Here is a 27,400-nt window from a genome sequence, read left to right as displayed (position 1 = left end):
TAATCGGATGTTGAGATACCTAGTAAATTAAAATATTTCGGTTACGGTGTCAACACACACGAATCCGCTGCGCGTGTCCGAAATCGCGATACCAAGCAATAATTTTGAGAGACTGCTTTTTGCTTGGTAGTTACAGCAAAACCGTGTTAACGTGCTGGTAGTTTAAAACTCCCTCCTACAGAGACACCCAACGAGAGCCCCGCATTCTCACTCTTTAAACAATACTTCCTGTTTTCTATCGCATTAACCCAAATATTCAAGAGCGACCCAATGAACTACTACTTGCGTTAAGGGGGTGTCTCCAATTGACACACCGCCACGGCCCACGAAAAAGCGTGTTCTCTGAGAGATTTCCAAAGAGGACAGGACTTACCCTAGTTTTAAACAGGTTTGCGTGGCTAATTAATGTATCGCTTAAATGTATCTACGTAATCTTGAAAATCCGTCTCCCATAAGTAATATTAAATTGAAAACGGAGACCCTCCACCGGCTTCATATCACTATCAGATCCTCGTGAACCTTTCAAGTTTCACCACGTAGAGAGCGGAATACATTCTCCAAAACACCATAGGCAAAGTGTTTGCTCTAATATTAAAAAAGGTACATTTATAACATTATTACGCTTGATTTAAAAAGCAATGAAACAAGCAAAAACTGCAAAAACAGCATAGCATGTGCAAGAGTAAAATGCAGGCAAAGATTTTTAATGCATTAACTATAATATGCATACATACAGGAATCCAGTGAAAAGAACTACAGGCAAAACTATGAAATACTGCAAAACAACACATGGACCAAATGATTTTACAAAACATTCAAAATCATTACAAAAAGGCTTCTATCGGTCCATCATACTTTTAATGGTCTTTATACAATTTCAAATATTCTTATGTCACAATTTACAGGCATCCGGGGGAACCCATAAACACAGAGTATAATACCCTTTAACATCCTTAATGAGTCACCTGACCACTCCCACACAGATCATTTCCCAGGACATATAACCCAGCAGACTGCTTGTGCTCTGCATCCTCCCCGGCCCGCTGACGGGGTCATAAACAGCTGCTTCTCCTAAATACTTAACAAAACTAATTTTGGAAACAAAGGGAGAACAGGCAAAAAGATTTTCAAGGTGAGCGGGTCTGTCTGTTGCTGGGAGCACAGCAACTTCATTTTGAAACGCTTAACCTGGCTTAATCTCCACCTCAGCTCCACATTGTCCAGGAGGCTCTACCATCTCAATTTATTTACTTGAAAATGTTCACAGCACTTGCTTGTTCTACAAATGCTGCCCCTAACCTCCATCACAGTTATGGAAGTCTCTAATAGGCAATGGTGTGACTTGTGCCCACCACGTCTGTTCATCTTGGTGCTGTTGGCGTGACGGAGGGAGACAGACCCAGGTCAGGACTCCAACAATGCAGCCCCACTAACCGGCACCAGTGCCCTCAATCACCTGCTGTGCCTGCTTCTGGCCCATGCAGCACTGAGCCACGGACTGGAACAACCTGTTTGTGACAAAGTGGTTACAAATGGGTATATTAATGATATTGACATTTCTAAACATTTCTAACATGCATCACCTGGGATATGAAATATCAAATGAAGGTTCTGTTGCTACTGCATTAAAGCAAAGAAAAAAAAATCTTTGCATGAAGAATCTGTAACTAGGTGCTGTCCTATGAGGAAGTAAACCACAATAGTACGGAGACACTCAGTTTAGCACACTGCAGTGTCTTACTGAAGCATCATCCAGTGCACAAAAGCAATACCAGCCATCCTTTAGGGTTTTATTTACCTATATCCAGTTAAAGTTCTGCAAACCCCATTCTCTCTACTAGGAGATATGCAAGCTAATTTTCATGAAAAGGTGGCAAGATCATTTCAGTTATGGGTGCCAAAATGAGATTTCTGGGGAAAGAGTTAATTGAATTCCTAACCTACTTTAAGCTGCAATTAAGACAATTTGTAGTATTTCTATCGATGCCTTATCAAATATGAGAAAACCTCAAAGCCCACCCTCTCCCCCACCCCAATGATGAATTACTTCTCAATCTCTGGTGCACAGTGCACAAAGTTATGGCTCCAGAATTTGAAGGCAGGATTCTTGATTAGCTCGATGAAGGTGATGAGCAGACCCCAGGGGTGTGGCCGGTTCACGATCAACCTCTCCAGCAGGACCCTGGAGCAGAGGGGAAATTATACTGATCCATCTAAAACATCCATCGTTCGACGTATGTAAATCACACCTAACACTGAATAGAGCATTACACGCACAGACAGATCTATCACCTTTGAAAAGTCATTTTAAAAGTCATTTTAAAAGGACGGGCAAAGCCCAAACCTTGTTATCTGCTCCTGGATGGCCTCAGTGTTGGCTTCAGCAAAGAGGTACAGCATGGTACAGCTGAAGTAGTGTGTGTGGCTGTTAGGGTAGCGCAGCTGATTGGCAATGGCATTGAGGAACAGGTACCGTCCTGGTGAGGGGGGGGGGGAATTAAAAGGGGGTGAACTTCTTGACGGACGCAGAATCAAAAAGCAGAGCAGCGGCACCCGGCAGCTCACCCTCAGTGTCCAAGTCCACGGCCAGATTCTGGTAGATGTCCATGTGGGCTGAGTGGGTGATTGTGCTCATGGAGGGGCTGCTGCCCTTGCTGTGGATGTGGCCAATGGCCTGAGTCCCCACGTACAGCACGAGGGCATTAATCAGCTGGAAATTGTACCGATTCCCTGGCTCATTTGACACCTAAAACCAGAACACAACTCTTGGTAATGACTTCTTGGAAAAAACTGTTAATCCAAAGCACAACCAAGCTTGTAAAATGTTATTCCATTATACAGCCAGCCTGCATCTTACATGGTTTTTGATTGTGGTTAAAAATATTTTTAAAAGAAACACTAACCAAAATGTACAATTTCAATGTGGCACGCAATGTGCGTAAGCATGGATTGAGCAGAGTGTGTGTCAGCAGGCTGTCTGTTCAAAGTTTAGCGTATATGACAGGTTGGGAATAGGTATGTATGCAAAGTAAGGCACTTTTTAAATAAGGGTCTTGTACAAACGAGATTTTGGAGTATCGTGGTGGGTTGTGGAACCAATTGACCTTGTAAGATACAGGAGCACTAACAAATACACTTGCATACCATCTTTGTGCAGGGGCTTAGCATTACAGGGCAAAGTTAGGGACACCATGCACATGCAAGCGCGCACATGCACACACCAGGCATAGGTGAACACACCACGAGTCCCAAACATTCATTAAGAATAGTATAAGGAATTTTTACAGTCTACTAACTACAATTAGACACAGACACACATGCACAACACTGACATCAAAACTGTTCAAAGACATAAAAAATTGTTAACCTGGTCTAAAGATGTGTCGCTGAGCTGCAAATGTCTCCAGGGACCCAGACTGGTGCCCCCTACCTGCAGATTGCTGCGTAGCTCGGACAGAAATGTGACAGGGGAGCGAGTTTTCAGGTAGGAGTCCAGGTCTTTTTTAAACTGAGTAGGCATCACTCCAGTAAAGTTAGTGAGGATACGAGGAGCTACATTGATTTCACTGAGCATGTCCACCTAATCAGTAAAAGGAAAACAATGACATGTACTTATTAGTTTGAATACTGACCTAAACGCAAATCTTAGCCAACATACTAATAACATGTATTGGGGGGGGGAGGTAACTAAATATCAAGGGTTCTATAGACTGCTAGTTAAGGGAGACTCTCTGATAAAAGCAGACAGGATTTACACTCTTACCTTCAAGTTGGGGGTGAAGGGGTCAGGGAGCCTCATATTCCGGGGGAAGGCACTGAGGATCAGGTTACGCAGCTGGATGCAGTTTGGAGGAATGACATCACAGAAGCCGTAGTGGTAGTCACACAGGAATTCTGGGAAGTCATGAAGCAGGACCAAGAGGACCCGCAGAGTACCCTGGAGCAATCGAACAGGACATCAAACATCAGCGCTGCACTGCATTAGTCTGCCAATTCGCACAGCGCTGACATGCGTGTGGGTGGGCGGCAAGGGCAGGCTGCTCCTTCACAATGTTATGCTTTAGAAAGCACTGTATTCTCATACAAATGAAGGACAATGACAGCTGCAGGCACAATACCAGAAGAACAAAACAATACTGTGAGCCTACAATAGCCAGAAGACTAAATGCAGATGCTGTACCTTGTAGAGAATTTGCATAGGTTTGCTGAGTTCCACATTCCTCAGGAAGGGGGCGATGTACTTGAACAGGTCAATCAGAAGCTGGGCGTACATTGGCCAACCCTGATGAGAGTGAATAGAACTGGTTAAATCAAATGGGGGGGGGGGGGCAGTGAAACACTGCATAACATTTCTTGCCAGTGAGCATCATTAGAAATGGGGGAGGTCATCCCGGCAATTTACCTTCTGCTGTGGCGTGTGAGCCAGCATCCGGGCGATGAAGATGCGATGAGAGATGAGCTCCAGCCAAGCATAGACGAAGCCTGGGGCCTTGGCCGGCCGCAGGATGTGAAATGTGTTGCTGTGGACAAGGAGAAAGGAGACCTTTCACAGAGAGTTCTACCCCAATGCTACAAGCTTATGTTTCTTACAGCTGGGTGCCATATGATTTTGCCAGCATTATGAATATTTATTTTTCACATCTTACAATGTAAATACAAGAAGCACTGAACACCATGGGTAATACAGTGTGCTTTAGGGCAGTGTTTCCCAACCCGGTCCTCGGGGACCCCTGGGCTGTCCATGTTTATCAGGAGCTGGAAGGGAGCAAAAATGTGGACTGTCTGGCAGGAAGCAAAAATGTGGGTTAACTGGGACTGTCTCAGGGTCCCTCCAGACTGGGTTGGGAAACACTACTTTAGGGGAAGGATGGGTTTGCCCAAAGCAAAAGTCCCAGAGGGCCTTTTACCAGAAGGCAGTGAGGGTCTGGAAGTTGATAGTTTCCAACACGTGCTCTGGGGCATTCAGCTCCAAAAGCAGCATGATGAAGATACGGTGATACGGTAACTGCTGGAACTCAGTGTGGCGAACGTCATGATCCTGGATGAGGACGCCGACCACGATGCCCAGGACCTACGTGTACATGAGAGAGCACAATGCTGACACGGACATTTGGGTGTTATCTAGCCACAAATTACTTTGCTCCCATACAGTTTCTTAAAGACTTCATTCTCCTATTAGCTTCTAAATGATATTCCAGAGCCACTCAATACAATATTCAGTTGCTTTACATTTTAAAATTATACCTTTTAAACAAACATTTTCTTACGAACGCAGACAATTCTAATATATACTTGCATGCAATGACATACAGGCCACAAGAGGGCAGCAATTTTCAAAAACAAAATGGGCGGGGGGGGCACAAAACCATATGATTCAGATGGACACCCTCCTCTTCCCCAGGCCTACCTTGTTGAGCAGATTGATCTTTGTGACGGTGTTGGCTGCCTCGCCAGAGTGCTTCACCAGCAGGGCGATAAGCCGCACAAAGGCGTCCAAGTTGTGGTAGCACTTGGCACGGATGATGGTGGCACCAGCGGCCGGCGTGTGCTGCTGCTCGGTGTGAGTGCGGTAGCTGATCTCCACGCACATCTCCGTGCAGAGCCGGAAGAAACGTGTGATCAGGTCGTCGGTCTTCAGGATCCCCTGCTGGTGCATCTGGACCAAGTGAGAATGGGTGGCAAGAAAGTGTCAACTGGGGAATCTTAAGACAACACAAAATGGGTGGATGGACCTGCTCTACCTACACTCTCGAAGCACATGGAATAAGTGCATTTAGTAGGTGCACAGAACTGCGCGACTGCTTTCGATTCCAAGTTTCTTGTACTTGGTCCAATAACATTCCTTCATGCTACAGGTTGTGACAGACTGTGTGAACAGACAGGCACATCTACAGAGGAACATGTGCCCAGTCACTCAAAGTGAAGAAAATCAGCCCTACCTTTGCCGATAATGAGACACCATGAGAGGCTTATAAATCGTACTAGTGAACAAAAACTGGGAAAATACAGGTGTCATGACAGAACCTTTTAGAATCCTGCCGTTTCTTACACAAGTGGTGAGAGTCATAGTGCCCAAGATGCACAGAGGTCACTGCCAAGTCTAAAACAGAAGCTCATGTCCACCGTTCATTCCGAGAACACTGGTAGGTCACGTGACTGCCTGAACCGGACCAGGAGTGCAGCTACACAGGGGTACCTGTCCGACGAAGGCAGAGAAAGCCTTGGTGCTGTCACGTCCTGCAGCAGACGAGTGGTACAGGCTGACCCACTCCCTCAGGAGGTATTCTGCCTTCTCCCTGAGGCCAGGGGGGTCGTCATACTTTGAGGCCTGGGAAATCCCAGAGTGCATCATGAAGTTGGGCCCGCCGTGGGAGCGGTCCATCATGGCTTCGTAGTTCGAGCGGACCACATCCATCAGCTGGGGGAGACTGCAAGAACATCAAGGCATGACATTCAGCGTGGAGATTTTAACACTGTATAATCAGATGTCAACATTCAGAGTTTTATCTTCATGGAAACGACTTCTAGATTAGTGCGAGACCACTGAATAAAGCATCAACTGACACCTACACCAGGACAGCATTCTAGACGTTAATCCATGTACTCCCACTGTAATGACAACAATGACAGCCACTGAGGCGGAGGGTAGCAGGCTTTAGATTTGGTGACAACCCACCCCTCAGGTGCATTGGCTCTGGAGTGGGCGCTGGTGCGCATAAGCGCCTCGATGGTGTGGAAGAGGTCTGCCTCGGTGACCTGGCTCACACTGCACTCATCCACCAGCAGCAGCTTCACCAGTTGCATGGCGAAGGCCACGGCCATGTAGTGCAGACCGTTCTCCATTGACTGGGGGTTGGAGGGGCGGAGGAAAACCAGCAGTTACAATCAACAACGGTCAATGAATTAGGTTTTTTTTTTTTGAGCTTGGGAATTAGAAGTCCGTATCCTCAAGGCAACCTTTCAAAACTGGCAAACCCTATTTAGCCCCCCCCAACAAACAGACTGCGCCAAACCAGATAAGAAGCAAGCTAAGAGGGTGTGGTGAATACCTGGGCAAGGTGCAGGTCATACTGCTGCATGTTGACCAGGTTGTTTCTGATCAGGAGCTCCACCGCCTCCACATTATACTTGTACTCATCTCTGCACTCCATGAGGTACCTGAAGAGGTGACACACCACACACACACACAGCTATATCCAGGAAGTTTACTCCCCCAGGATACCAATCTGCCACATTAATTACGGAGAAGGAAGTGAGTGTGGGCCCTACAAATGCTGCATCGCTACAGCCAAAGCTGCTCGTGGTTCCAAGCCAACACGACGGACTTGTATGCACCGACCTGGTGACTTGCTTGTTGCACCACTGTGGGCCGTAGGCACGCCCATCCTGCAGGGCCTTCAGCACCAGCAGGTGGCACTCTCTGTAGCGAAGCAGGAGGTCTGGGTCCGCACTGCTGGTGGCATCCAGCAGCCCCTCCACTGCCTGAGAGGGTGAAGTTGGAGGTGCGAGAAGCAGGATGAGGGATGAACCGAAGCAGGGGAGAGGAGAAAAGGCGACAGACATCTCTGTCATGAACAGCTCATTCATCTCGGATCCTTTCACTGTTAAAACTCCATCGCAGTGCTTTTTCTGACCTTCTGCAGCAGGGCCAGTGCCGCTACGCTGTCGCGATTGTTGCGGGTGAGAGCCACGGACTCCGTGAGACTCCGCAGCGCCTGCGTCAGCGGGTTCACGGCCAGCGCCGGGGATATGGCGTGCAGGTGCTGCTCTAGATCGGCCAGGCACTTGTCATAGATCTGAGCCATGTCGTCTGTTGGCCAGACCTGCTGCTACAGGAGACAAAAGGAGGGAGAGAGTGAGTGAGTAAGAGCTCAAAAGCAATGGTAGGAGAATGACATGGCTGCAAGACCCCATACACACACACACACATACACACACACACACACACACGTTTGTATGCATATCTTTGTGGGGACTGTCCATTCATTTCTATTAGAGAAAACCCTAATCCCACCAATGACAACCCCTACCCAGCCTTAACCTTGACCGTAAGTCACCTAAAAAAAAATACAGGACTTAGCATTCTTAGTTTCTTGATTGCAGTCACAGATTTCTATAAAATTCAGTTTCCCCTTGTGGTCCCCACAACTTCAAAACAACAGGTTCTCACGTTGTGGGAATATAAGCCACACACACACACACACACACACACACACACACACCCTTAACAACCTTCAACGTGAAGGAGTGGCTCTATACCTTCATGGGCTGAGCAAGGAAGCCAGTGGGCTGGGAAAGGTCATTGCTTGGCAGGAATCCCGGGACATTGCGCGCAAATTCCTGGTAGACGGCGAGCTGTTTGGGGTCCACTCCTCCGACCTAGGAGGCAAAAGCAGAGCGGAACGTGGAACGTGACCGAAGCTGAACCTGCCAGTGCTGGAGCTGCCACCGTGCGATGACTCACCTTCAGCCGGATCTGCTCTGGCATGCGCTCGGCCTGGTAGGTCAGGACGCCCGGGTCACAGTACCGACGGCCCTCCTGCCGGGCGTGCTTCCTCAGCTCAAACTCCTACGGGAGAGCCGAGTGTGAGGCGAGATCGGGATGGGGCTGGCAGGCTGGGGCATTCCTGCCGATACTCACGGTAGCTAGCCTCTTGTCCATCTCTGGGCCAGCCTTCTCCACGGCCGTCTTCTGGATGAAACAACACGCCAGCTCGCAGTTATCCTGCGCGATCTTGGCCACGGCCTCCTCCATCATCTCTCTCTGCTGGGGAGTGGGGGCCTGATGGAGAACTTGAATCAGGATGGCCGCAAATCAAACGTCAAACTTCGCACACACCAATAACTGCCCGAGACGTACCCTGAGCGCCGCGGTGAAGCCACTCTTCAGGTTTGCGGCGATGCTGACGAGCAGCGGCTCCCTGCACGTGATCATGGCCATGCCGGCCGTCAGGTTGCGCATCATGTGATGCGCTGCCATCCGCATGCGTGACTCCTCAGGGTCCAGAGCGAAGTCCTTCCTGACGATCTGCTCACAGGTTGTCATGGCGATCTTGATAGAGCGGTCCACTACAGGGTGCACGAGCTCCTGAACGGCACGTTCAATGGCCTGCCGCACGCACTGCTTCAGCTGGGGGTGGGCCTGTAGAAGGGGAATCTGCAGGGGGGGGTAAGTGGCCAATCAGACTGCAGGGTATCCCCGTTAAGGCTTTGACTGAGGAATCAGTAAAGCACAAAGCTAAACCATTTTATCGGACTGTATATCAATTTCCCTAGAGATAAATAAAGAAGAGCTGTCATGATTACTCGATAAACTACTATTAAAAAACATTGGTTAAATCTTTCCTTCAATTTCTGGGCAATAAGGCATAAGAAAGACGGCACATAGCGGAAGAGGGTACAAATAAAGGCAGCAAGCATTAGTTCTGTGGAAGCACTTCAGCATAAGAGTGAATGAAAAGTCATCTCTCAGTACTGAAGAGCTTAAATATCACAACAGAACGTCTGCAAGGCAAATAGATCTTACGAGACGTTAAGTTGACAGACTCGCCCAATAATGCAAGGTTAGCTAGAGATACGTGCCATTGAGCCTCGATGAGACGGCTGGCCTGTATTTGTCATCACACTGACTAATTGCTACTAAAACGAAGACTAGCTTGGCCGCATTGTCTTATATAATATGGTACATAAAATATTTTATGGTTATCATATTATAATAATCATTATTACTATTATATTATTAACAACATTGTTTTAGTTGTGAACAATATGGGGAAGGTTGATTACGATATTTCGGAGTTGAAAATTTAACTACATAGGGAAATAGATTGGTGTCATGAGTTATGCCAACAGACACAAAACAATGCTGACAAATCACTTGCTTTTGTTCAATTTACTCTCTATGGAATACAAAATATTTCCATACAGCAGAAGACAAATGTATTTTCGTGACCAGTTCTTATTCGCTTTTCTCAGCTTCACTCATTTTTGTTTCACATTTCACAAATGCGGCACATGATCTAGGGTCCCATTGGTATGAGTGAGTGCAACAGCCAGGACTAGGATGATTAGGATTGTCTCAGAGACCACATGCCAGGCCACAAGCAAAAGCAGTGGCAGTAAACTTGTGTTAGACAATTCTGAAAAGGAACCATCACTAAAACTGCACAGTCCAGCAGTCCGGGCAGGCAACACTCACCGTGTGGCTGACAGTGACATGGGGGGCCAGTCCTGCCAAGGAGTACACGTTAATGTCATGGTAACTGAAGAGGGCGGTCGGGGGGCCCGTGGCCGTGCTGGGTGTCCCACTGCCCGGCGGCGCCGGGGGGGCTGCAACTGCAAAAGGAATGTCGCTTAAGCCTGCGGTCGGCTACAAACCAGCAGACGACACTCGGCAAAGAACATCGAAGCTACAGAACTGATCTATAGTCAAGGCAAGGATCAGGACTGCTTATACAACAGAGGTATCATGGATAGAGGCTGCTATAAGACAAATATACATGTTTAAACTGCACTGCACTGTTGAAGTTTAATCAGGAAGGAGGTGAACTGACCTATACAAAGTAACACAGAACACAAGCAAATGGCAGGAACAGGATCAAACCTAAGCTTTTAGGAGCTTGTAAGAGCGATATTAGACGGTGAAAAGTGGGACAAACCGAAATTGCTGGGCTGACCTTTGGTGCTGACTGGCTGCGCTTCCTCTGCTGGCCTGGATTCCTTCTTTGGTGCAGACAGCTGCACCTCCAGGGTGCTGAGCTTGTGCTGGTCCTTGAGCAGAGTGCCGGGCTTCAAGTCGTTAATGTCCAGGGAAAGGTTCTTGCATAGCACTTCGATTTCAAACTTCAAGTTCAACTAAAATGGAGAGAAGGGTGGGAAATAATGCAAATTCAATGAGGAATGGCATGCAGTAGCAAGCAGAAAGGAGAGCCATCACCCAAGAAAAGCACAAATGACAGGGAGTCACCTTCAAGTCATGTTCCTGGTGCAGTTCTGCCAATACATTCATGATGGCCATGGTCCAGGGATTCTGGGGTCTGAAGATCTGCAACACACACACACAAACCTGAATCTGCTGTTCATTTGTTAGAGACCATGTTGATCACCATGCTTAACAACATTCGTAATAATCACATTAATGAACCCATTAGGCAATAAAACAAAAACATTTCGCCTGCACCAAGTTCCAGCACAGGAACCGAACACAGCAGGAGACAAAACCACAAAGACAAAGAACTTTGACTTTCACTCCAAGACTTAAGGTCACCAGCATAGACTGGCAGGTCTCCAGTACGCATGAAGCATTTACGACAGACCAAAAACCCCAGACTTACGAGGCTCCTGAGGCTGGATTCCAAGACTTTGGCAACAAAGGGGACGACATACAGGAGCTCCTGCTGTCCCTTCACATAGGCTTCCAGCAAAAGGGATTTCACATCCAGGTCCTTAAAGAGCCAGAGAAAAACCTGACCAAATGCTCTAGGCTGCCTTAAAGTATAAATACAGTAGTCCAGGAATGATCACAGTGCATATCTATCAGACCTCCTGTTCCCATTGACCAATGCATAAGGGACATGACAGGGCTACTTACGGTATAGAGGATGGGCTTGTTTTTAGCTAGAGTAATCATCCCAAGCCAATGGCCCAAATTCTTCAACAGGGACCGGTCAGAGAAGTTGGCCGCTGCCTTATCAGAGGTGAGAAGAACCTGCCATAAAAAAACCAATGTGCACTTTAAGACTGGAAGACATTTGGCTTCTGGCTGGTGTCCAGCTGTGTTTGTAATTGTGATTGTTACTATAAAATTACTTTAGGTTTTCCATGTGGTGTTCTCACTATTTTGTCCAACTCTTCACCTAGTAATAACTTACCTAGTAAAAACTGACCCTATTACTAAACATCCTAGCTGTCACACTTGCATATCATTTATTCACAGAAGTAAATCATAATCACCTAAAACCCTCAGAGTTACAACCATTTTCAGCTAATTATTTTGACTTGTGATATAAATCTGCTTCATATAGTAAATGTTGGGAAGGGATCCCTCTAATCCCACCTTGATGTTTCTGTAAGTTTCAATCAGGACCATTTTGAAAAATTCAGAGTTTTTCAGTGTGTCCAAAAAGTTTGAGTAGAGGCTGTGGAAGTTGGGCTCAATGCTGACTCGCTTCATGACCAGGTACTGGGACACCCAAGGCATGAACTCCTCCTTCACAGTTTCCTTCAGCTCTTCAACCTTAAACGAAGGAAGAGCTTTAAAACATCTGACAGATCATAGCATTTCACTGTCATACTGCGCTTGTGGTCCGAGAGGTCATAACAAAAGAAAATCATCATTTCACATTATATGTGTACACCGTAAGTGGGTTTTAGAAGCATGTATCTAAACTCAGCATTAAAGGTCTGTTCTGAACATTGATACAGATATGATGTAATAACTGACCAAAACTCCACACTGCAACACAAATCAAAAGCAGACTTCAGAATTCATTGTCTCTGAACATTCACCTTCTGAATCATGTTGGACTGAGATAAATTATTGAAGATGAATGCGATTTTCTCCTGGATATTTTCTGGAGGTTCCACTATCCTCTCAATCTGATCAGTGGCCACAAGCAGGGTGTCAATATTGGTAGTGTTTATGGAAGGCTGAAAATGACATTTAAAAGGATTAATCAAAAGGACAGTTATGGAAAGGTTACATGTTGGCCCAAACATGCTTTCTTTAAAGCAATCAGGGCCCATGTAAATTTCAACAATGAGACTTTACGACGCACAAATTCCCTTCTGCAACTTAGAAACTACAACTACTTGTAGAGATTCAACATAATGATGAAATGACAACAATAGGACAACATCTGCAGTGCATTTACAGAGTGTGCAGATGCAATCAGCTGGAGGGAGAAAGAGTAATATGCACAGAACACGCTCTGCCCTCTGCCATACTCACAGGTACATCCTTCTTGAAGCTCACTGAAGTCGGACGGGCAATGGTGGTGGTTTTGGTGGCAGAGGCAGTGGTGGGGATGGCAGAGGTGCTCGGTACCATGGAGCTGGATTGGCTTGGCAGCATGGATGCTTTTGGGGGAGGCTGGACCAGAGGCAAGCTAGTCGGACCGGTAATGGAGCTCTGCATCTTCACAGGAGGGTCTCTCGTCTGCTGGCCGTACTCGATGTACTGCACACACAGCATATAAAAAGTGCACACTGCAGATTTAACCATCGCGCAGAGGGATCGGCACCCACCCTGCTATTAGGCAAGAGGCTTTTGAGAGTGACAGGCGACTCCTTCCATTCACAACAAAATTTAAATATCACCAACCTATGACAACACATCGTACTGCAAAAGCATGACGTTTCAGAGAATTGGAAAAAAACTACTAAACTATTTTTAAAGAAAATGGGGTTTAACATTTTCATTTAAAAGAAAAAAGGATGTGACGTCAGGCTGTCAAATCCAGTGTAACAACCAGCCGTCATTGATGTTTCGGATGCTAAATTAACTGCTATGCATTGATAAGGACAAACGCACATACATAAGAAACACATTTACCTCCTGAAGATGATGAGGGAACTGCATAAAGTGGCCAATGGAGGCTAAATGCTGGCAATACTGAGGATAGTCCTTTAGCCTAAAAACGAAGGGAGCGAATACACCAGCACTGTTACTGCAATGGCTATTATTGGCAGGCAACAGAAGCGTGAGAAAGTGAGGAGCCTAAGAGTACCTGTTCTTAAAGCGATCCAGCGCAGCGATACCAAAATAGTACATTTTAGAGCCAAAAGGCTTCCTCAAGGCCTCGAGGACGTAGCGCAGAGCTAGCCCCAGGGCCATGTAGGTCACAAGGCCCTTCTCGATAATGCCGCCAAACAGACAGGCAGTGATGTGCAGCTCCTTATCGGGGTACTGGGGGAAGAAGCGGTACTCCTCAAACAGGTTCCTGAGCATGCAGTTGAACACCTCTCGCTCGCGTTTGACGCTTGAGTCCTTGAACCGCTGGAGCATCTCAAGAACCTACAGGCATCAGAGTCAAGACAGAATGGTCAATAAAGGATATATTTAATTTCAGTCAAAGTATTGAGAATTGTATTAAAGACCTAAGCGACATAAAATCACATATGATGGTACTTATACATATATCACATTAAAAACAGCCATGAGACTAAGCGTTTAGAGGGATAGTGGGTTTTTGAACGTACTTCGTCAACGGACATGGTGGGATGCGGCGGGTGGTTGTAGATGCGCTGGAAGTAGCTGTTTGCCTCATCATCGATCTCCTTGCTAAAGTTCTGATTGGCCTCAGGCCACACCTGAGAAAGGTCAGCTGGGAAGGAGAGAAGGCGAGAGACCAGAGCACATGGGTGACCTCATGGGTCACAAGGGGGAGCCAACGGCACCACACAGGCAATAAAAGCAAACAGTACTGGGAGAAATGGAAACGGGGACTGGAGGGCAGTTAATTTTCAAATGAGGCAAATCCAAATATTTGAAATATTACCCGAAGTGAGATCATTAATTAGCAATAATGAGTTAATTTCTTGTGTTAAATGCCATTATTTTATTCCTCCAGACAACAACATTTTGGCAACTCATACACCAGGGCTTGAAAATACTCAAAAATAAATAAAAATAAAAGAAACAAAAAATAGCAGTACTGAAAACCCATGGACAACATACTGAAATACCCCTTTAGAACAAACAGTAAAGAATAAACAATAGTGCACAAAGCAGTACACAGTTTTCCAACCAGAGCACCGCTGACAGTGCACACACACTTACTCTGCTGGAAGGCAGCTGGGTTCAGTCCAGATGTGCTCATCTTCCTGGTGACAAAGGGCTCGGTGCTCACTGCAGGCAGTGCCAGCCCTGTGCCAATGCCAGTCAAGCTGCCTGTGCCCAGCGAACCTGGACAGAGAGATTTATAATATAACAATTATATACAATGCAGCAATATCTATGGAACGAAATGAAAATAAAGCGACACATTTGTAGATGCAGTAAAAACAAAACTGCACGACCACCGTATGCAAGTGGCGCTGTCATGACCCACCGTGAAGTGTGCTCCAGACGGCACAGCGGGCCGTAACAGTGATTCGACACGAGCTTACCTGGGAGCTGAGCGAGGCTTGCGATGCCCACAAACGGAGTGGCGGGGCTGGGACTGGATATTGAGGGGAAGGCCTTGACCGGGGACTGTGGGGTGCTGAAGGCAGGGACCAGGGGTGTGGGGAAAGCTTGCATGCTCTGGGTGAGTGATGTAGATGAGGTTCCAAGGCTTAAGGAGCTCATGGTGCTAAGGGCATCCATCTAAAAGGGGTACAGAAGACTGATGAGCCTAGGAAGAGTCTGGAAGCAGAGCAGCGTGTTACCATGGCTGCAGCTGGCCCTTCAATACTGCTATCCGAAAGCACTGGTGAGCTAAGAACACAGTTACACTACAGGGCACGTGATCTGAAAGAGCTAGCGTGTCAACGTCAACCTGCACCCAACAATACCTGCACGGGGGATACAGCATCTAGGCTGCTGGTGCTGGGAGCGCGACCCTTGGGCACGACCCCCGGAGGGGGCTGGCGAGCTTTGTTCATCACATTGCTGCAGTTTGCCACCATGGTGAGGATGGTCTCGGACAGCTCCTGAGATACGCTCCTTCCAAAATAGGGGGACAGGGAGGCAGGTGCTTAAGCAAAAAACTAACAGCCATTTAAGCATTTCACAGAGTAGGTGGAGCAGCCACCGGAGACTGACCCCGCACAGGACTGCAGGCATGCCAGCATGGTGGCCAGCGTCTCCGGGGGTAGCTGGGCACTCCTGGGCTGGTCCTTCTCGGGCACCAAGCCACCCATGATGGAGGGACAGCGGCGTTTCAGAAACGTCACGCAGGCCTGGATAAAGGGTTCCTGAGACAGACAGCGGTAGCCCTCATCAACACTGACCATTTTAAAAATGTACCACCTTCCACCGACATATTAGTTACCATTTTCACCATGTCGTAGGTCTAAAGAAACAAAAACAAAAAAAAAAAAAAAAAAGATCGGTGCATCATTTAGGCAACAATTTCTGCCTGAAATGTATGTCCTAAGACACCTAATTTTCTACAAGAACATCACAATAAAATAAAGATGAGCACCTTTCAACTGGCTCTTTAGAAAGCTAAATACATGCCTTAGTTCATAAACCCCAAAAAATAAAACATTTCTGCTTTGCCAGGTGACTTTGTGGTACTTATTGGAGGTCTTACCCCATGCTCTCTGATTTTGTCGGTCAGCCATTTGTCGAGTTTGAGGTATTCACGGCGAGACGCTAGTGCAGCCAGATCAATGACGAAGGCAAACGGAGTGCCATTCAGCAGCATGGAGAGAGACTGCAACGGGAGAAGATCCAAGCAGCACTGTTACCCAGAGTGCTGTGCAATATGCATTTTAAGCATTCTTAGGATAGCGTTTCCTAACCTCCAAATGCACAGGTAGAAAAGGCATACCGATACCCTACCTTCAAGTCCTGAGCCACATCTAAGATGCGGGACAGCTTGGCCTGGTCATATTGCTCTCCCCTCATGTACCACTCTGCCATCGAATGCATTATCAGCTGACGGATGGAGAGGGACTGGCCCTGAAAGCACAAAAGAGGAATTACAGCCAGGCAAGACTCGTGGGAAGCACTGACTTGCGGCTGCAGGTGCTCTTCACACCAATGAAAATGCAGATTGAATATTTTGCCACATCACTTCCTCTGACAAGGTGGAATTGTGGGAAGGGGTGGGTTTAAAACTCCATTAGAAATTCTGCTGCTACAGTTACTTCTTTGAAATGTACACAGTTTCCCCCCCCCCCCCTACTACCTTGACAGAAGATTCACAATCCGGGACTGACCTGTCCGTGCCATGCGTAATGCAAGACGATGGCCGAGTTGGGATGGTTGCCCAGGAAGATGGGCATGAGAGCAGAGATGAGCTCGTGCCGCAGGGCGTGCCAAGACGTGGTGATCTGCAGCAGCGCCAGCACCAGCACATCAGGGCAGTGCTTGATGGGGAAGCTGAAGAGCTGCTTCACTGGCTCGTACTGACCCAGCTCCGACAGCCGCAGCAGACTCTCCACCAAGTCCAGACTCTTCCTGAAGGGGGAGGGGAGTCAGGGTTTCTAGAAAGGCTATAAGATGGGGAAGACCTCCTAAACAATATCCGGGTAAACTAATTTAGGATGGAGCATTTATTTGAAGAAGTGGGAGGGGGTAATCTTACAGAAGAAAAGATTATTGAGCGCCATACCAGGTAGCTATGTCCCGGTTATCGTCCTCTGGGGGGGCCTTCAAGATGTCAATAGCCACAGTGTGACAGGGGTAATCAGCAAAAGAGAAAACCTCTGGGCTCATCAGAGATTGCTGGATAAACGATAACTAGAAAGAAAAGAGTGTGGTACCGGTAACTGATGATGCAAACTAAGTGCTGTGTATAAATCATCAACAATTAATCAGAGGAGCAGCTAGGTAGGTGCTGAAATGCAAAAACCATGTTTTGAATGACATGATTTGATGCCTTAATGGAGAACTTCAGAATGTGAAGATGGATGACAAAAGCCTGCCGCGCTTCATACCTGGCCTTCAGCGTGCTTCCATGGCCTGTAGATGAGGTCCACTGGAAAGACTTCCATACCGAGGCCCCTCTGTATGGCAAACACCACTACCTGCAGGCCCTTGCTGTCACGGATGACGAACCCCGGGTGGTCTAGCTCATAGGTGACCTCTTTGAAGTTAAGACTGGGGTTCTGTGAAGACATGGGGGCACCAGCCATGCTTCATGCATGTGTATGGAGTCACAACCTCCACACAGTCATCTGGACGGTCTGTGCAGGAGTTACGGTACTCACGATTTCTTTGACGACGTCAATGAAAACTTCGAAGTTCCACGTGTGGGTCTGGGAGGTATCGTTCTTGTCCTTCCCCTCACTCCAGATCCCACTGGTCGGTGCAGAGATTGACTGGGTGGGAGAAAAAAATATTAATACCTCAATAACCACACCACCCTCAAGAGAAGAAGAATCAATCAGAATCTAATGTAAAACTAGCATGGCAATAATTCTAGAAGTTGAAGCACAGGAGTAATTTTGTTCCTGCAGTATTACAGTCTATTCAATTAAATGTGCTCGTCTAAGATTCTATGCTACAAACATCTCAAGCATCCATCTCCACATGACCTCCCAGCATAAGCAGTCGTGTTCTTTCTTAGCCCTCTCACCTGTAGGGCAATACCATCCGAAAGGCCAGAGTGAGTTCGGGCCATCATCCCCAACACTCGTGCCACCTGGCTGGCTGTGACCTCCCGCGCCCCAAACTGCATGATTATGTTGCGACATTCATCCACACTAAGGAATTAAAAGTTTAGATACAGTTAATGTACAAAACCAAAGAGGTACACAAGCAAAGCATCAAAATAATTCACTAATGATAATCTTGAAAAGGCAAGAAATTATCCCATTACAGCTACAAAAAAAAAACTCACCTGGCGCAGAATCCATAGCCAAGTTCGAGCATGAACTCGGCAAGCGAGCTCTCCATCGTCATCTTCGCGATCCCCCCAGAATCCGGTAAGATCCTATCGATCAGAACGTCCCGTTTTTCTGGGTACAGCAGTGGTGCCAGCACCACAGGGCACTGCACCTGGGGGAAATCTGAAAGGCATGCAGCTCACAGATATCAGCACACCTGGTCAGACATGAGGCTTTCACACAGGAATGTACACAATTTGACCCAGGAAAGTTTGGCTTGGTCATAGTGCTCTCCCCTTATATCAAACTGGGCTACAGGCAGAAGCCCTGGATCACTCCGATGTATTCAAGAGCTGACATCACAGCGGGGCTGCAGTTAAAATGCTGCCACATTACAGAAACAAAATTACACAACATTTTTTGTAAAGGTCACTTTTTTATAGCTACCTTTTCAAATATAGCACATCTCATTTTTAATATGTAATCACAATGGTCTACCACTTCTGCAGCCAATGACTGAATGTATGCCATTTTCTCTAAGCTAAGGTCCTTGCTTTCAGGGAAAAGTTAAAGGCCCATTTCAATTGTCGCTGAAAAATAACAGTGGCAACTCAACTCAGCAATGCATGCAATGATGTCCTTGTACTCCCATGTAGTTGTAAACAGAACCTTATATCCACAAAGGCAAACATTTTAAAAAACACCTGTTAGCTTTACATAATCAAAAATGGGACTTCTGGGTGGAAAGCATTCCAGAAGACCTCAAATTACCCACCTCTGCACAAAGTCCTGAGAAATGCGTCAATCTGTTCCTGTCCTACCCCACAAGCTCCCTTCTGTCCAAAGAGGAGATGGGAGAGGAGCAGGTGAAGAACCTCTACAGCAATATCCTGGAAGCCACCTTCCTGGTTCCCAGTGAGGTCTGTGTCCACGTAGGAGCGCAGAAGGTCCGGTAGCTTCTGCTTCACAAACTGGGCAGCTGGGTGTTGAGAAGGGGAGAAGAAAGACCAGTAGAGCAACTTAACATTAAAACCATGCAGTTCCCACTTTTCATTTGTGAAGTGAAATTCTGATTTGAACACTTCAGGTGTGAACTCTATATAAAGTATTCAAAGTAACAGCCATGGACACACCTTAAGGACATCATAAAGTATGTGTACTCTGGGGGAGCGCATATATATATATATATATATATATAAAAACAACAAAAACTCTTACCAAACCCCTTAAGCTCTGAATTGGAAGAGTTCAGCAAAGCAAGACCAAAAATCACCTGCAGTCAAAGATACAAATTTAGCATATTCAGAATAAGAGTTAAGGATATCCATCTAGGCAAACTAACAATTAAAACATAACCTAATCCGCTTACCTCCTGGACCCGACTTAGTTTCAGAACTTTACTTAGCTGCGAAAACAAGTGGGATGTTGGCTTCAAACTCTACAGAAGGGAAATAAAATCTTTGTTACAGTGTACAGACCACTCATTAATAAGAGTACAATGTACACAGTGCAGCAAACCTACTAATGCAGATACTGAATTTTAAAACTAGGGCTGGGCGATATCACACATATGGGCTGGGTGATATCGATATTATATCGCGAATGCGCAATAATCACCTGGCTTCAGACAACGAGCAAAACATTTGGCTGGATGCCATATTTTCGGTACTATAGACATGTATTTATACCCACAATTTGGTAAGCAGATTAGTAGTATGGCTAAAATATTGATAAGGCATTTTATGAAGCCAAAAGTTAGTAATCAGTATAAATTCGGCATATCTTTATGTTTAATAAAGATGTTGGACCGCCACACCACCGATCTCTTTTTACCTTGTTTATCCACAAGATACCCTCTTTTAAAAGATGTTGTGGCTGCTGAGCTGTTCCTTTCTTCACTGCCACTTCAGTGCACATCACACTGAAGTATACCAAACCACAGTATACCAAAACAGTATCATGTGGAGTGCTCCGCTACAGTGCACATCATACTGAAGTATACCAAACCACAGTATACCAAAACAGTATCATGTGGAGTGCTCCGCTACAGTGCATATCACACTGAAGTATACCAAACCACAGTATACCAAAACAGTATCATGTGGAGTGCTCCGCTACAGTGCATATCACACTGAAGTATACCAAACCACAGTATACCAAAACAGTATCATGTGGAGTGCTCCGCTACAGAGCATATCACACTGAAGTATACCAAACCACAGTATACCAAAACAGTATCATGTGGAGTGCTCCGCTACAGTGCATATCACACTGAAGTATACCAAACCACAGTATACCAAAACAGTATCATGTGGAGTGCTCCGCTACAGTGCACATCACACTGAAGTATACCAAACCACAGTATACCAAAACAGTATCATGTGGAGTGCTCCGCTACAGAGCATATCACACTGAAGTATACCAAACCACAGTATACCAAAACAGTATCATGTGGAGTGCTCCGCTACAGTGCATATCACACTGAAGTACACTGAAGTATAGTATTATATAGAGAGCTCCACTAACTAAATTTAATAAAGATAAGCCAAATATATACAGATTTCTAACTTCTGGGTGTCACAAAATGCATCTCATTAGTATTTTCACAGCACTACTAATCTGCTTAAATTTTGGGTGATTAAACAAACGTCAGTATAGTACCAAAAAGCTGGCGTCTGGTGAAATGTTTTGCCCGTTACCTGAAGCCCTGGTGATTAATGCGCATGCAGGATATAATATCCATGCGATATCGCCCCGCCCTGTTTAACCCTAGGATGCACAAGTGGGTCAACAATGACCCAGTGAGGTCGTTTTCTTGCAATATCTTTGTAATGAAAAGTTTTTATCGTTTCATATTCCAGATATTCCTCAAATAACATGTTTTTTATATCATTCCATAAAAAAATTTAAGTTACCTGTTATACTTTTTAAGAAATTGTAATATTTGTATTACTACCCCAAGCTTCCATAAGTGGGTCAAACATGACCCACATGCATTTCCCATACAGTTTCATGGGAACCTGTGTTTCTTATCAATTGTGGCTGTCAGGGATTTATTTACTATGGACCACACACCCTATGTCAGAAGTGTCACCGAACAGGAAGATTATTTTACACAGCAAGACCTGATGCATACATCCCATACGCAGTAGATGGGATTGTTTACACAGGGAGACAACCAGGGGAAGAAGTTCAGAAGGATCTGGGGGAAAACATTGTCCGGCAGTTGTGCAGTAGATTCAGAAGCACAGGTCGCCACACCAAATATAACTTTTTCACCAGTGTGCCTGGAAATGGATCTCACTATTGTGGGGACTCTAAGACAGAACAAGCCAGACATCCCCTCTGATGAAGGCTTCCAAGTCCAGGGACAGAGTTTGGATTCAATGCCAGCATTGTCAGAAAGGAAGGAATGGCTGTTGTCCTCCTGAGCACGATGCACCACGATAATACAGTGGATGAAAACAGCAGAAAGAAAAAAACAGAAGTGATCAACTGTGTGTAGATGTGTGTGTGGATGGGTGAATGTGAGGCATAAATTGTAAAGTACTCGTAGGAGTAGAAAAGCGCTATATAAATGCAGTTCATTTACCATCACATTCTACAACAAGACAAAAGGAGGTGTTGACACCATAGACCAGATGGTTGGCACCTACACCTGCAAGCGACAAACACAGAGGTGGCCCATGGTGCTGTGCTACAACATCCTTGACATCGCCACCCTAAATTCCTATACCTTTTTCACGACTCAGCACCCTGAATTCAACAGAGGTATCACCAATGTATGACGACTCTTCCACAAAGAGCAGTGGTGGTTCAATGGTTAGGGAAGTGCACTTATAATTGAAAGATTGCAGGTTCGAATCCCCAACCAGCAAGGCACTACTGAGATACCTTGAGCAAGGTACCGCCCCAAGCACTGCTCCCAAGGCGCTGAATTAGCTGTCCCCTGCTACGTCACATTGTCACATATGGGTTGAACGCATTGCATTGTTGTGTGCTGAGGTGTGTCAGCAATGGCAATTAATCACTAAATTCTAATTGAATTAAATTCAAAAGACACACGAGGGGTTGACTGGCAGGCTGCCCACAACTGCAAGCCCCGAACATTAAAACAATGGGAAGTTTGGGGTGACAAAAGCCACAACCCAGCCATAGGAAAGAAGCAGACAGGGCCAATCGAAGAGAAAGATGTGTCAGATCTGCCCTAGAAACAAAGATTACAAAGTCAGCAATAGGTGTGGGAAGTGCAATGTCCCTATGTGCAATGATCACAGCCAGAAGCAGGTAGTCTGTCACAACTGCAGACAAGAAGGCAAAACAGGGACCATCGCATCAAAAGCTTCAGCAAACACAGACACTTACCTGCAAGAGAATAGAAAAGAGATGTCCATGACTGGACATTTACACACAAACACATAATGAATGTTGACATTCTTCTATTGCTGTTCTGTGTAATATTACATTTTTAATTATCAAAATGTGTTACAAAGTAAAAAATAAAATTTCAAACATGAAATCATTCTTGTGTGGTCCAAAATATAATACAGACTATGTTACAATTCATTATTCATAACCAAAATGACAAAAATGGCATAAAACAAATTGATTTTTATAAGTGGGTCAAGCATGACCCACTTATGGAAAAGTGTAGGGTCATACCACTCATGCATCATAGGGTTAACACTACAAAATCCATAGAGGAGCAGTTGGAGATTGCTTTGAAATTAAATATAATAAGCAACTTCTGACAATGCCAACGGCAGTGGGGAAGGTCATCCTACCTTCTGGTAATGCAGTGGATTATCAATGGCGTAGCAAAGGGTGGAGATAAAGTTTGGCTTGGTTACCAGAGATGCACACTCCTGGGCCAGAAACTGTGCCTAGTGCAAGTGGAAAAGGAAAAAGAAGCTGATTTCTCTTAAGTCAGCTTGAAATTACAGCAGGCAACAGTCATCTTAAAGGCAGGTCTCAAAGCCTGATCCTAGTGGTCAACCCTCCTGCCTAAATATTATGCCCATATCACGAGGCACTAGAAAAATCCACAAACCATCCACTTTCTTCCCAGCAGCCTTTGCACTAGTGATGCACCAATAAGGAAATTTCTGATTGATACCAAAAGCCAATTAAAACTGACACCAAAACCAATTGTGCGTTAGGTTCTGCTTAAATTAGTCTACACTAATTTACACTCCACCCAAATTAAAAAGTGTTTTTTGGTAAGAAAACGCCAACTATAGCATACAATAAAAGTCCAAGAGCACTATATTTTCTGTATACATCATAAATATTTATAACAGATCATCCAGTGCAATAAATTCTGTAATTTTCAGAGTAAAGTCTTGATGTCACACTGTCTGCACTGAATTTTCTTTTGCTATCAAAATGCTTGTGTTACTAACGGACTAGCGATATTCAGCAGCACAGCAGCCGTCTTTATTGGAACGGATTTGTTTTTCAGAAACTTCATGCTCTTCACTGTCTCGGTTTAAAGTGAGCAATCAAGTTTGCTGTGTTGAAATGTTTATTAGCAGATCTGTCTTGTAAAATTTTAGCTAAGCAATGTTTGCAAAATGCTTTTTATAACATTGCTTTTGCCAACGCTAAAATAATTCCAAATGGCACACATTTTTCTAACTGTTTAGTACGCTGGTGCAAGGCAATACAGGATCAACAGTTTAAAGGCATTTATCGGCGGAAATTATCGACTCATTTTTACCCATCAATCAATGGCTGGATTGTTGCTATAGCAGCCAATGCTGATAGTTGGTCTATACAACTGGTGCATCTCTACTTTGCACCAAAGTCTCGAGTCAAAAATACCTGATGGGAATCTTTACTGCTGTTTTTACTATCGGCAGTAAAATCCACACGGGAGAAGAGACAGCGGAGAAGATGCCTGTCTGCCTCAGGGCCGTGCTGATTCACGATCTGGTGGGGCGAAAAGCATAGTGGTTCACTGAGGGCACAGCAAAGCAGAGCAGTAACTGCCACAGGAAGGACAAGGTCATATATGCCATACTTAATTTTTATATCATCCATAACATGTAAACTCTGATGCTTCCGGAATCACATTGAAGAATGAAGAGCTGTCCACCATTAAGAAACAATTCTACAAAATCAAGCTGATTAGTCCACGTGCTATAAGTGTTATGAATATTCCTTCCATAAGCTGGGTTATTCCATTTCTGATCAAAGGTTTGCACACTGCAGAGCTAACTGTATGTTTACACATTTTGATTGGTAGCTGGGAATTTGGTCTTACATTCTTTCCATCCACCTGAAGCAGTAAAACGCAAATGTGCCTGAAAGAACTTCCCGCTACACAGTTGTCAATAACACCACTTCATCCCTTAAGAAATATTCCCCAGATGAAGGACCTTCACCCCAACACATCATATAGTGCATATATTTATGTAGGCATTCCTTTTTTTCCATCCATCCTTCCACCCTCCATAACCAGTACAAGGTCACGTTGAGATCAGAGGAAGCACAGGACGTGTGATGCCAGTCTGGGATAATAAAAAAAATAAAAAATACTGATAAGGTTAATACTCACGTGCTGTATTTCCTGCTGGCTAGCTCTATAGTTTTTCTTAGTTAAATTGTCCACCAAGTAGCTGATTTGAGACAAAGCCAGCGAAAGAGAGTCAAGATTCATTGCTGGTCAGGGCAGAGGCAGGTGGCCGGGTCCCATGCAAAATGACCATTATTCCACTTTAGTCATCTCAGAGATAAGGTACTGTCTCTTTATTACCCACCCCCTCCCCACAAGGCCTTAATATCGGTGTTTTTATCTTTTAATCAGTAATCCAGGCTCAGTGGGGTCCACTTCAGTGCAACACACTTGGAATCTGTATTTTAAAAAAAAAAGCAGCACAATAATTAGTCTAATATTCACAAGGGTACAGATGTCAGTGTAACACAATGCTATAATGGATCAATAAGTACACTGGCAGGCAAATCATAAAGATCTTTTAACATAGTAACCTGACTGAATAACATCTAATATTCGGTTTTACTGTTCTAATATTCCCTTAATCGCTTTCCAGATCAACTTCTTATTCTGGGATTAAATTACTGATACAGACATTTTCCAGTATATGGGTTGTGTCCTCCGAATCTGTTAGCTAGGGAACGCATCGAAATGCACCCCTTAAGCAGCTATTAGTTTCCCTTAAATGCATTTTTATCTTGCAGAACTGCACATCGTATATAAAAAAAAGATAGACTCCATTTCCTGCATAATTTGAAAAACTGCTATTCCAGCTAGCTCTGCGCAAACGTAACATCGTAACTCGGCCTCGAAGCCCGTCTTCCGCTCAAGTGATTCTCAAGCATTTGACGATAGCGGAAATCAAATCAATGAACTTTTTAATCACCAGCAATGTCTCCAAATTGTTGAAAATTGTGATGCGTATCGTCGGTTTCGCTCGCCTTTTGTTTGAAAGCACTTAGGCCTTACTTGCTATTGGCTCCTCTATCCACACCATCCGTGTTATCATTAGTAAACAAACGATCTGCCTCAAAGCTCAGGCTGGCCATTTAGTACAGCAAACATCCAAAAACTGCGCATGGAAAGACAGGAAACAAACAGATCTGGCTAAGCTTGTGTGGTTCAAATGTGTGGCTGTTTATACTCGCCCTACTTACGCCACAGAAAAGATTCCCCTACGTGGCTAATTAACAAGCACATTTCTCTTTATACCGAATTTAACTAAAAGAAACACCAGCATAAGTACTATACTTTTAAGTAAAGCAATTGTGGTTATAGGCATGTAGAATTCGATTACAGATTACCCTTTAATAAAAGTTCCCAGTTACCACTGAGCTTAGATTCTTAAATTTAACTGTTAGAGTCTTACATGATGGCTGTCGATACAAGTCACAGAAGCACTGGTCCGTCTCATTATTTAACCATTACGACACCCGTTGTAGTCAAATATTACTAAATCAGGTAGTCATTTTGTATTTTACCTCGACACGAACCAGAGTGGTCTGTTCGAAAGTGGAGCTAACCTAGTTGGCTACCAAACTTCTAGCATAAACGAGTACGAAAGATGATAAACTAACCTGACCATAAACGAGCAGAACTAAATATAGTTCGGAGTAAACATCTGGTTGACAAATCTGAAAGACACAAAGCTGAATTTGTGTGTCAAAAAGACATTTGTGACTAAAATATTAGGATAACTTAGCTAGGTAAGTTTAGTTTTCTATTTAACAGCAGTTAAAATAATGAATATACAGTACATCAACTTACATCGAACAATAAACGTAGCCTACCACAGCTTAAACTGACCACTATCTTGAAAGTTTTAGCTACAAAGTATGTACCCAAAATGCTCAATATACCGAATCTCAAAATACCATTTAACGAAGACTGAGCCATTCAGATAATACTGCTATCAAACCGGAGCGAGGATACAGAGTCCCGGGTTAGTTATTTCGCTGCAGTGAATTTCAAAACTGAATTATATTATTATACCACCCGTGTAGCACAAAGTTGTTTATTCATGGCAGTCTGTCAGAAGTATCTCTCGATACTGAAATAAAGCTAATTAGCGCTGATGGACACTGACGTGTATCTATTTATCTGTTTAAATACTAGCGACGTTCGTTAGCTAGCTACAAAAATAAAATAAAGAAAAATCACACCCTTTACAAATCTTAGCTTTTCAAATTGCAATACTATCGCACGTGAAATTTGGTCAGTGTTACCTTATATGGTTACATTCGACAGTCATTTCTTAAAATACTATTAAAAATAATAAATAAAACTGCTGAAATATGACGAAATATCACCCGTATCTCAGTTTCTCCAGTTTTGTCAGATTTACGGAATAAAATGGCGACGGGTGTCGCGAGCCGGCGCGCGAGCTCACAGCGCCCCTGTGGACTGGGGATACTGATACAGGCT

General features: G+C 44.9%; 1 protein-coding gene across 7 annotated transcripts; it reads right to left on the bottom strand.

The window, feature by feature from the left end:
- Window positions 1-683: 683 nt before the first annotated feature.
- Window positions 684-27,390, bottom strand: LOC111846609 (CCR4-NOT transcription complex subunit 1-like). Of its 7 annotated transcripts, XM_072718196.1 has the most exons (50): window positions 27,202-27,387; window positions 25,918-26,048; window positions 25,040-25,334; window positions 24,304-24,411; window positions 23,265-23,363; window positions 19,850-19,918; window positions 19,699-19,753; window positions 19,256-19,459; window positions 18,495-18,663; window positions 18,231-18,357; window positions 17,863-17,973; window positions 17,590-17,760; window positions 17,265-17,392; window positions 16,870-17,110; window positions 16,490-16,609; window positions 16,239-16,361; window positions 15,746-15,897; window positions 15,496-15,646; window positions 15,109-15,307; window positions 14,780-14,905; window positions 14,200-14,324; window positions 13,728-14,014; window positions 13,553-13,631; window positions 12,950-13,177; window positions 12,508-12,648; window positions 12,056-12,235; window positions 11,591-11,707; window positions 11,334-11,444; window positions 10,967-11,044; window positions 10,659-10,854; window positions 10,199-10,335; window positions 8,861-9,157; window positions 8,642-8,782; window positions 8,465-8,569; window positions 8,260-8,379; window positions 7,635-7,829; window positions 7,340-7,482; window positions 7,050-7,158; window positions 6,677-6,846; window positions 6,197-6,428; window positions 5,408-5,656; window positions 4,908-5,071; window positions 4,403-4,520; window positions 4,181-4,282; window positions 3,764-3,937; window positions 3,368-3,580; window positions 2,566-2,746; window positions 2,345-2,477; window positions 2,048-2,182; window positions 684-1,508 (listed from the first exon to the last, which is right to left on the bottom strand). In XM_072718196.1, the coding sequence occupies exons 3-50, from the start codon at window positions 25,139-25,141 to the stop codon at window positions 1,430-1,432; spliced, it is 7,194 nt and encodes a 2,397-aa protein (XP_072574297.1). In that variant the 5' UTR covers window positions 25,142-25,334; window positions 25,918-26,048; window positions 27,202-27,387; the 3' UTR covers window positions 684-1,429. The 7 variants fall into 7 exon arrangements, with proteins under 7 accessions (XP_072574297.1, XP_023672760.2, XP_023672744.2 ...); XM_023816992.2 differs by lacking the exon at window positions 25,918-26,048 and having other exon boundaries at window positions 27,286-27,390; XM_023816976.2 differs by lacking the exon at window positions 25,918-26,048.
- Between the last annotated feature and the right edge of the window lie 10 nt (window positions 27,391-27,400).

Source organism: Paramormyrops kingsleyae, chromosome 11 (genome assembly GCF_048594095.1).
Source record: "Paramormyrops kingsleyae isolate MSU_618 chromosome 11, PKINGS_0.4, whole genome shotgun sequence".
Classification (NCBI taxonomy): Eukaryota; Metazoa; Chordata; class Actinopteri; order Osteoglossiformes; family Mormyridae; genus Paramormyrops; species Paramormyrops kingsleyae.
This window is presented reverse-complemented; position numbering and strand designations above follow the sequence as displayed.